Consider the following 10,086-nt stretch of genomic DNA (forward strand, 5'->3'; position numbering starts at 1 on the left):
TGCTGTGGGAGGAGGAAGCCCCCGCCCAGCTCTGCGCTCCACACTGGCGGTGGAGCCGGGCTCAGCCCCTCCGCTTGCCTTCTGTGCCCTGGGAGCCTCTTCCCTCCCTCTAGGCTGATGGACTTGCTGCAGGGTGCAGGGGGCTCAGCACCCACCCTCGCGGCCAGCGACTGCGCCTGGCCCGCTGGGGCTGGCGAGAACTGTGGGGAACAGCACGGCAGGGCAGGGACCAAGCCGCAAGGTTGGGGAGCCTTGGCCACTTCCACCTGCACACGTGTGCAGGGGCCGCAGCATGGGGACGGAGGACAGGGACTCCAGGCCTCGTGGCCCAGGGAGGAGAGGCCAGGGATCTCTCTGGAATAGCAGAGGCACGGGAGACCGACGCGGGGCAGCTGGGCTGGGCTCTGCGGCCTGGGAGCAGCCAGCCCGGCTGCCCTGCCCTTCTCTCTCCTGCACACCTCAAGCCCTCCAGCGTCCGCCAGGCTCCAGGGCAGGGCTCCGGCTGATGGGGGAGGGGTTTATGGCAGGAGGTGACGCCATGGGAGACTTGTCACTTGGGCACATCCAGCGCCATCTGCTCAGGCATCTGCCTGCCGAGGTGGTGCCTGCTAATTACCTGCGGTGTGTTGTGGGGGTGGGGAGAGGCAGGAAGCGGCCTGGGAACCACCATCCCCCACCCCCCATCACTGGCGAGCTAGGAGTGCCCCCCCTCCCCCCGCGGCAGCCGCAGAAGCAAATGGGCCGCAGCTTCCGCGCGCGGGTCTGGCGAGGGGATCAGACATTTATCCCAATAAATCTTTGTACAGCCCGCTGGTGCTCCCGGCCAGGAGGACGCTAGGGCGCGCCCGGCTGTCGCTCTGGGCAGGCAGCTCACGTGCTGGGATGACCGTGCAGCGGGCAGTGAGCACGGCCAGAGAGGCAGCCCAGCGCGGTGGTCGCGGAGCGTCTCCCCAGGAGGGGTGCAGCCAAGCGCAGAGCCGCTCCCAGCCGCGCTTCCGGACGGCGCGGCTGGGACCCCGTTCCCGCTCCGGGGGCCCCGGGCCACTTCCGGGCCCTCAGCCCCTCACCCTCGGCCCCAGGCGCGCATTCCTAACGCCCCCGCTCGTGCAGGGGCCCGCCGGGACCCGTGGGAAGGGCCGGGGTGGGCGCCGCGGGATGCGGAGGGCGCACAGCTGGGCTACATCTGGCCCGCGCGCCCAGCGACCAAATGGGACAGAGGGAGGCCTTTCATCCTGCTCGCCACGGGGCGCCGGTTCGGGTTCCGGGAGGGGGAGGAACCAGCCCGCCCGGCGCGCGCCAAGGAGCTCGTGCTGGGGCGCGGAGCGCGATCTGGCAAAGGCGCTGTCTCGCTGCAGCCTGGTGTGCGCACCTGCGGCACAGGTGGCCAAAGTTCCCCACAGCCACGACGGCTGCCCGGAGCCCAGCGCGGGCGACCCAGACGCTTCCCAGGGGAGGCTGGGCTCGGCGAAGCAGGGGCCTCCCCAGCCCTCAGCCTGGGGTCCAGGACCCCAGGGCCCAGCCCCCCGGGCGCGCTCCTCCGCGCGCCAGGTGCCCAGGTGCGCCTCGGCGGCACGGGCCTGCCCGGGTTTCACAGCCCAGGCTACCGGCGCTGGCCCGCCCCAAAGCCCCACGCCCCACGCCCCTCAGCGGCCCACCCCAGCAGGAGGGGTGTGCACGTGCGAGCGGGGGCGGGGCCCGGCGCCCACCGGCCGTTCCCAGCCCCCCGCCGCGGCCCCACGTGGGTGCTGCCCGGCCGCCGGGCGCCGCGCGCGAGGCTCCACCCCCACGCCCCAGAGCCAATGAGCGCGCGGGGGCGGGCCGGGGGCGGGGCTGGCGGGGCGCTTTAAGGGCGGCGCGCGCAGGCGGTGCCCTGCTGGACGGCGCTTCGGGAGCCGGAGCGGGATCCGGGCGCGGGCCGCGGGGCGCGGGCGTGCGGGCGCACGGGCAGGCGCGGCGCGCGGCCGCCCCCTCAACCATGCTCAAGCGCTGCGGCCGGCGCCTGCTGCTGGCGCTGGCCGGCGCGCTGCTCGCCTGCCTGCTGGTGCTCACGGCTGACCCGCCGCCGCCCCCGGTGCGGGCCGAGCGGGGCAGGCGCGCGCTGCGCAGCCTGGCGAGCCCCGCGGGGGCGGCCCCGGCGGCGGCGGCGGCGGCGGCTGCGGAGCCTCCGGGCGCGCTGGCCCGCGAGGTGCACAGTCTGTCCGCGTACTTCAGCCTGCTGGCCCGCGCGCGCAGGGACGCGGCACCCCCGCCCGGGCGCGCCCCTCGCCGGGTGGACGGCGCCCCGCGCGCCCCCGCCGAGCCGCTGGCGCCCCGCGACGTCTTCATAGCTGTGAAGACTACCAGAAAATTCCACCGCGCGCGCCTCGACCTGCTGCTCGAGACTTGGATCTCGCGCCACAAGGAGTCGGTGAGCCCTGGGGCTGCGGTGGCGTGGGCTGAGGGCGCCCGTCGGGCCCTGCTGCAGGCGGCTCGGCGCTGTCCCGCCCCTGGGGCCGTCTGGTGGGGCGGCGACTGCCCACCCTGCGGTTGTCGGGCGGCCTGGGGGGCCCGGGTGCAGGCTCTGGCCGAAGCCGGGTCTCCAGCGCTTGGGGCCGGCGCCCTGGGCTGCGGCGTGTCCCACAGGGCTGACTGCTTCCCGAGGCGCTGCGGTCTCCAGATCTCCCCAGGCAGGCTCTGCCCATGTCCCCGGAGGGCACCCGCGCTGGGCTGCGAGCCCTCCCTGGCTTTCCCTAGAGGGGAAGTGAGGGGTCGGGCCCCTTCTTCCTCCTGCTGTGCTGTGGTGGGCGCAGGCCGTTGCTGGCTGCTCGGTGCTGGACACGCGTTTGGAAAGAAAGAGACGGCTCGGCTTGTGGGTCTGTGTGGAGACCCGTCGCCACTGCGCTGCGGCCCCCAGGCTGGGGGTCCCGCCGAGACCCTCCCTCTCTGGGTCTCCCCCCCAGGCTACGGCAGGACCTTGGTTTGGGGCGGGTGGGCCAGTCCAGGCGCATCTCCCCTGGCGTGGTGGGGGGGCACCCCACGCCTCTTCATTTCTGTTCTGACCCCAGGGCCCCTGGCGTGGCTGAGGGACTTGGGGTGGGATCGGGGAGTGCAGGGAGGGGCCCTGGGCGGCCCACAGCAGCCCCTTGGGAACGCAGCGTCCCTTTCTCAGGGGCTCAGCGGGCTGGCAGGCGGGGGCCGCGGGGGCGCGGGTTTTGTTTGGCGGCCGGGCCGTTAGGATTCCCAGCGCCTGGCGGCTCTCACGCCGGCCCTTGGCCAAGGTAACAAAGCCCCTTTCTCCAGCCCAGAAAGGCGTGGGCCTCTGTGTGCCGCTTGGCGTCCATGGGAACGCCGCGGCCCGCTGGCCACTCAGGTTGCCTGGCGATGAGGGCCAGCCCCCCCATGTCCCTGAGTGACAGCCCTGGGGGCACTGGCCCTCCCGCTGCGCGGCCGCTCTCATCCAGGCACTGCCAGGCCTTCGCAGAGGGGCTGCGGTTCACCCAGCTGGGCTGCATGGGCTCCACCAAGTCCCGGGGACCCTCGTGGTCCTCACGTCTGGAGTGGAGGGAGTGTCGCCCTCCCGGCCAGTGGGTGCTGACGGGCACACGCTGCCCAGGAGGGGCTGTCTTACCCCCGACTGGAACTCACAGAGGACCCATCCTCCTGGCCCTGTGCGGGGGGTCTCAGTCCAGTCTGAGGGGGGAGGCACGAGGAGGTCAGGATTGTCTTGTGGCTGGGGGGGGGGACTTCCTGGAGGAAGCGCCGTTTGAACTAGACTGAGCGTGAAAAATTGCCCGTCCAGGGCCGCCCAGGCCTCCTCAGCACAAGCGTGAGGTTGTGCAAGAAACTTGCAGAGGTGGGGGCGGGGTGGCCTGGGCAGCAGGGGCCACACGGGGACGGGCCCTGCAGTCCAGGATGGAGAGCTGGCCTCTGGCCCACCCCACCCTGCTCCCTCCCCCGCGGCGGGCCAGCCCGCAGAGGCTGCCACCTCAGCGGCCACAATTGCTGGGGGAGAACTGGGCATCCTGTGTTTCTTTGAACCGTGGCTCCAGGAACAATGCCGCTTCCTGTGGGTGTCCCCCGGCCCCCGCCTCCTGCCCTGGTCTTCCTCCTTTGGGGAAGTCTGGGTCCAGCACCCCCTCCGCCCCACGGGACCCCTGTGGGCTGGGGCTTGCACCGCTCCGGGCCTGGACCTTCTGGGAACCCATCTCCGGTGTGCCGCTGCCCACACGGGTGGTTCTGCTGCACCCATTTCACAGAGGAGGAAGCTGAGGCCCAGAACGGCGGGCAGCCCCCTCCGCGGGCTCCTGCGGCTCCATGGTGGGGCGGCTGGAGGCTGGGTGCCCCACACCCTGCAGCCCCGCCCGCCCGCTGAACAAAGGTGACTTTAATCTCTGTAGCCCTGGGCTGGGTTTTTAGGGCACCACCAAAGCGCGGGAGCAGGCCCAGCTCATTAAGAAAGCGTTTTCCTTTGAATGCCGCGCGCGCGAGGAGCCCTCGCCTCCCACGGCATTCCTGGGCCGAGATGCCGGGCGGGCGCGCTGGCAAGTCTGTGCGTGCGGCCCGCCTGAGGTGGCCCCGGGCTCAGAGCCCCTCATCCACACCTCGTGGCCTCCTCTGGGCTGGCGGGATGGGGGCTGCCCAGGTGAGGCTGCATCCCCCCTAGCCCGGGGTGGGCCTGTGCTCCAGGCCTGAACACCCTGGGGCCTCTGCTGGGACTGGGTCGTACGGTGGGGGAGGGGGTGGGTTGAGGCCTGATGGCGCGAGCTGGGGCCAGGGAGGGGGGTCCTGTCTGCTGCTCTGGCTCTGAGCATCCCCCACCCGCCCCAGGCTCTGTGTTTGCCCTGCCGGGGCGCGGCGGGCGGCACGCGCTGGGCGGGCCGGGCAGAGGAGGGAACATTCCTCTCCGTGTGCCGACGGGCCCAGGCGGGCGCCGGCAGCTCTGGGCCCCGCCCCGGCGGCCCCCTCCTCTTCCGCAGAACAATCCCGGCAGGGCGGGTGGTGGCCCGATGCCGGCCCAGGTGGAGCCTGGCTGTGGCCTTGGGCTAGGCTTTGTGGGAGCACGTGGGCTTCCTGTCGGAGCTGCTGGGCCGCAGGGTGCCGGGCGTGGGCTGGGGACACTTGTGGCTTCCCGCCACCAGCCGTCGGTGACATAGCCGCTGGCTCACGGGGTCTCTGGCTTCCAGGCCCAGCCTGGAGGCCTGCAGTGCGGGTGGCCACTCCCCTGCCCGGGGCACCTCTCCCGGTTAACCAAGCCAGCTGTATGGTAATGGGCAGTGGCCACTCCCGCTTAACTCGGCCGAGTTAAGGCCGCCGGGCACCCCTCGCCGTGCGGCGCTGGCCGAGGCGGGCGACAATGCCTGTTGTGATTCTTCCTCCCTCTGGGTCTTTGTCCCGGGCTTGGCGGCGGCCCAGCTGGAGCCTTTGTCCCCTGCCCGGCTTCCCAAAGCCACCGCCTCTGCCTGCCCCCGCCCCCTGGGAGCGGGCAGTAAGGGTGTGTGCGCCAGGTGCACGGGGAGCCGGTTACCTGGCGGGTGGGCGGGGCGGCCCACCTGGCTCGTGCCTCACAGCCCGGGGCCCGGGTGAGCCGGAGGCCACCGCCCGGCGGCCCCCATCCGGAGCCTTGAGTTCAACGCCCCGTCTTCCCTTCCAGGCCTTCATATTCACCGACGGGGAGGACGAAGTCCTGGCCAGGCACACGGGTGAGCCGGGGGTGAGCCCGGGACCGGGAGTGAGGGCGGGCTGAGCCCCGCGCACCCCTCCCAACCCGGGGCAGAGCCCTGGGGGGGGCCTGTTTGCTCAGGGCCCCGCCCCGCCACTCGGGGCCCTCCGTTCTCATGCAAATGAGGCCCTTTCAGCCCCCAGGGCCCTTTGAGCCAGCAAGCAGCAACAGGTGGCCAGTGCTGGGAAAACGCTGGCTGAATGGGCAGGGGCGGGCCGCTGCCCGAGTGGCGGCTGGACTGGGCGGGGAGGAGCCCCGCAGCAGGCTAGGGGGAGGCCCCGAAGGGTCCCCCAGGTTAGGCCCCTCTGCGAGCCGCCCCGTCCACTTACGGCCCCTCTTCCGCACACAGGCAACGTGATCAACACCAACTGCTCGGCCGCCCACAGCCGCCAGGCTCTGTCCTGCAAGATGGCCGTGGAGTACGACCACTTCATCGCGTCCGGCCGGAAGTGAGTTGCGGCCGCGCCGTGCCAGGAGCGCCCCCCCCCCCCGCCCCAGGCCTGCTCTTGCTGACCGTCCTGCCCTGTCCCCAGGTGGTTCTGTCATGTCGATGATGACAACTACGTGAACCTTCGGGCCCTGCTGCGGCTGCTGGCCAGCTACCCGCACACGCAGGACGTGTACATCGGCAAGCCCAGCCTGGACCGGCCCATCCAGGCCACCGAGCGCATAAGCGAGGAGCAGGTGGTGAGTGTCCCGCGTGTGCGGGGGCCCTGGGTGCAGCCTGGGCGGCAGTCAGGCCTCACCACTTCCTCTCCTCCCCCAGCGCCCTGTCCACTTCTGGTTCGCCACCGGCGGAGCTGGCTTCTGCATCAGCCGTGGGCTGGCCCTGAAGATGAGCCCCTGGGCCAGGTGAGTGCCCTGTGCAGCTGAGGCCTCCGCCCCTGTCCCACCCCCGAGGCCCTGCTGCTGAGAGCTCACGCTGGGGTGCTCAGGACCCCACCAGTCCCCACGCAGAAGGTGATGGGGAGGAGGCAGCCGCAGGCACCTGGGCCCCGTGGCTGGGGACACAGAGCGAGGTGCACCCTGCTCCCAGGGCACGGCCCCTCCTGTCTGAGCCCAGCCTCTTGGGGCAGGGCAGGCTGTCTGCTGGGGGGGGGGCCTGCCCCTCTCAGTCCCACGTCCCCCTCCCTCCGCAGCGGGGGCCACTTCATGCACACAGCGGAGCGGATCCGGCTGCCCGACGACTGCACCATCGGCTACATCGTGGAGGCCCTGCTGGGCGTGCCCCTCACCCGCAGCCGCCTCTTCCACTCCCACCTGGAGAACCTGCAGCAGGTGCCTGCCTTGGAGCTGCACGAGCAGGTGTGCGGCCCCGGGCCGGCCGGGCCTAGCTGGGTGGGCGGGGCCGAGTTTTACGTGGAGCAGAGTTGTGGCAACACTGCCCCGACCTCCACGCCCTGGCTGTGCAGGCTGGGCTCCCCCCCCCCCCCCCGGCCCTTCTCGGCATCACTCCGGCTCCCCCCGCAGGTGACCTTGAGCTACGGCATGTTTGAGAACAAGCGGAACGCCGTGCCGGTGAAGGGGCCTTTCTCCGTGGAGGCCGACCCATCCAGGTGAGGGCACGGCCGGGGCCCGCGGGTCCTGGGGCAGCTGGCTGCGTGCTGGGCTGGGGTGGGCAGCCCTGCTCCGCCCAGACCAGCCCGCGCTCTGTCCCCGCAGGTTCCGCTCCATCCACTGCCACCTGTACCCGGACACGCCCTGGTGTCCCCCCGCCGCCGTGTTCTAGCCCGTCCCCAGGCGCCCCTGTGGTGGCCGTGCCTGTGGGAGCTGTGCGCCTGCCCGTGTGCAGACTGCTGGGCAGCTCTGCGCCGTGAGGAGCCGCTGAAGGCGCCGTGGTCCGCGTCCAGCCCTGCGTGGCAGAGAAGGGAGGGGAGGGGAGGTGTGCGTGCCGGGGCGCACCACGGACCTGGCCCGGTCGGATCTCAGGGCGCCCGTGCAGGAGGTGTGGTGCAGTGCCTGCAGCACCCCACAGCCCTGAGCCATGATTAGTGCAGGCGATGCTGGTTCGAGGGTGAGGGGCCACGGCCCCTGTCCTGGGCACCGTGGGCCCCTCAGCGGCTGCCGTCCAGAGGTAGGGGCTAGCTCCCTGCCGGCGCCCCTGGGCGGGGTCTGCCCAGCCCCTCGAGGTCCCCTTTGTCTCCCCCTGAGTGTGGGGGGGTCAGAGCTGAGAATTTGCTCTCCGAGGCGAGAGTGTCGCCCACAGTGGGCGTATCTGTACATATGGTCGCAGTATTTTTTACTGCGCTGGGTCTGGAAAATGGGGGGAGAAAGGTGGGTGTGGGGGGGGCTTGTTCTTTGGGGGGTGGGTCTTATTTTGTCTTTTCTGTGGATCAGAAAAAGCAGAAGCCAAACTCGGGGTTCCTGTCGTTTCCGAAGCGGCCGTGGGACAAGAAGGCTGCCCCCTCCCCACCGTGTGTATGGTCCCAGCATCTGGGACCTGGTGGCCGCCCCTCCTGCCAGCGCAGCTGGGCTCACCTGTCCTGGGGGCGGGCTGGTATTCTCTCTCTCTCCCTCTCTCTCTCTCTCTCTCTTCCCCTCCCTCTCTCCCTCTCTCTCTCTCCCTTTTCTCCCTCTCCTCCCTCTCTCTCTCTGCCTCTCTGCAAAGACGTAGCCAGGAAAGCAGACGCCAGGGGAATCGCGCTCAGGGAATGGAAGTGTTGTTGCTATGGTGACGTCATTTGCTGTGAATAAAGGTGCTGTGTGCCGCGTGCCCGCTTCCTGGTCTCGGCTGCAGGTGGGGCCTGGCTGGGGGGCGCCGCGCCCAGCCCAGGGTCCCCGTGAGGAGCCATCCAGTGTCATCCCTGTCCCCAGCCCAGAGTCCATATCCCTATCCCGCTCTGCAGATGGAGAGAGTGAGGCTCCTTGGAGGCCAGTGCCCCACCTCCTGTTTGTGACTCCGTCTGGGGACAGGTGCTGCCCTGCCCCCACCTCCCCAGTCCCGGAGCGGAGGACGGGATTCCGTTCCTTCCTCCTGGAGCCATTGGGGCTGTGCTAGGCCATGCAGGGTGAGGCTCAGGCCCTGGGCCCCCGCGGGGAATTCCCTCCTGCGGCTCCGCTTCCTCTGCCCAGCTGCCGTGCCCGCAGGCCCCCACCCGAGACTGCCCAGCTGCCGTGCCCACAGGCCCCCCCACCCGAGACTGCCCAGCTGCCGTGCCCACAGGCCGCCACCTGGGGTGCCCTCTCCCTCTGCCCGCCAGCACACACAGCACCTGGAGAAGCACCACCTCTCCGAGGTGCCCGGCCCGCTCCCTGCCCGCCGGCTCAGCGGCACAGCCGGGGGAGGCCTCCGCCCTCACCACCTTGCTGGTGGCTGCCTGGCCTCGGGGGCAGCTGGCCTGGTCAGCAGAGGCGGCGTCCGAAGCCTGGAGCGTGGGCAGTGATGGACAGCAGGGAAGGCCCTACTGGCACATGGCCCCAGCCCCCTGCCACTGGGTGGGGCCGCTGGCCCCGATGCTGGCCCCAGGTCTGTCTCTGGACCAGGAAGTTGACGCTGCGGCGAGGGTGTGGGGGCGTTCACCGCGGAACAGCTATGGGCAGAGGCGGGGGTCTCGGGGAGTGGGAGGCCTGGTGCCTCTGCCCTGACCCCCGTGCTGCCTCCTGCAGCTGGCATTGGCCCCACGGAGCTCGGGTGGCCACAGCAGGGGCAGCCGGAGCTGTGTGTTCAACTCACCTGGCCCAGGTATCCCGCCAGGGTGGGGGAGTGGGGGTGCTGAGCAGCGGGGGAGGGCAGTGCAGGGGCCTGGAAGTGGGGCCAGACGTCAGCCCGGCTGGGGAGGGCTCACGGGGGCGGCACAGCCTGCGTCTTCCTCCCAAAGCGGAAGCCACAGCAGGGGAAGCAGGTGCCCAAGGGGCCCTAGGGCTCGGGGCAACAGCCTGAGGGCTTTCACCCACCAGCCTCCCGCAGCTGGTGACTCACGGTGGGGGGGCAGGCGCTCCATCCAAGCAGGCTCTCTGTGGGCTTTCAAAAGTAACCCCCACCCCACCCCAGAACTCAGCCCCACCCTGGCTTCCGTTCTGCCTGGGTGTAGCCGGCCATGGGAGGGAGGCTGCCCGGCTTCCTGCTGCGGTCCTTGGGGTGGACTTCCTGGAAGAGGCACCCCTGTGCATCCCTGTGAGGGTGCAGGGGGTTGGGCTGGGCCAGTCTGATTGGCCACTGACAGGCTGGGCGCCTTCAGCTGACCGGGACAGGGGAGCAGGGACAACGGCCTGAGCTTGGCCCCTGGAGGCTGCTGCCTGGTACTGCTTTGGGTTGGCGGCTGCTGGTGGTCACAGCTGGTGACAGCGTCTTCCCGCCTTTTCCAGGGCCCTTACCCAGCTCTCGGGGCAGAGACCCCTGCGGCCTTGTGCTTGCGTCCAAGGTTGGGCAGGACGCTGGACACGATCGC

General features: G+C 71.0%; 1 protein-coding gene across 1 annotated transcript; it reads left to right on the forward strand.

The window, feature by feature from the left end:
* Nucleotides 1–1,878: 1,878 nt before the first annotated feature.
* On the forward strand, nucleotides 1,879–8,409 carry LFNG (LFNG O-fucosylpeptide 3-beta-N-acetylglucosaminyltransferase). Its single transcript, XM_002724021.5, has 8 exons — nucleotides 1,879–2,407; nucleotides 5,630–5,678; nucleotides 6,048–6,147; nucleotides 6,232–6,385; nucleotides 6,465–6,550; nucleotides 6,838–7,003; nucleotides 7,169–7,254; nucleotides 7,361–8,409. Exons 1-8 carry the CDS (start codon nucleotides 1,976–1,978, stop codon nucleotides 7,425–7,427), a joined length of 1,140 nt encoding a protein of 379 aa, XP_002724067.5. The 5' UTR covers nucleotides 1,879–1,975; the 3' UTR covers nucleotides 7,428–8,409.
* Nucleotides 8,410–10,086: the final 1,677 nt, after the last annotated feature.

Source organism: Oryctolagus cuniculus, chromosome 19 (genome assembly GCF_964237555.1).
Source record: "Oryctolagus cuniculus chromosome 19, mOryCun1.1, whole genome shotgun sequence".
Classification (NCBI taxonomy): Eukaryota; Metazoa; Chordata; class Mammalia; order Lagomorpha; family Leporidae; genus Oryctolagus; species Oryctolagus cuniculus.

What these genes read in the sequence shown, in the direction of transcription:
- LFNG (XM_002724021.5), top strand. Translation starts at nt 1,976, where the DNA reads ATGCTCAAGCGCTGCGGCCGGCGCCTGCTGCTGGCGCTGGCCGGCGCG. An exon ending in TCTCGCGCCACAAGGAGTCG is followed by an intron (nt 2,408 to 5,629) that starts GTGAGCCCTGGG and finishes CTTCCCTTCCAG; the next exon opens with GCCTTCATATTCACCGACGG. An exon ending in AGTCCTGGCCAGGCACACGG is followed by an intron (nt 5,679 to 6,047) that starts GTGAGCCGGGGG and finishes TTCCGCACACAG; the next exon opens with GCAACGTGATCAACACCAAC.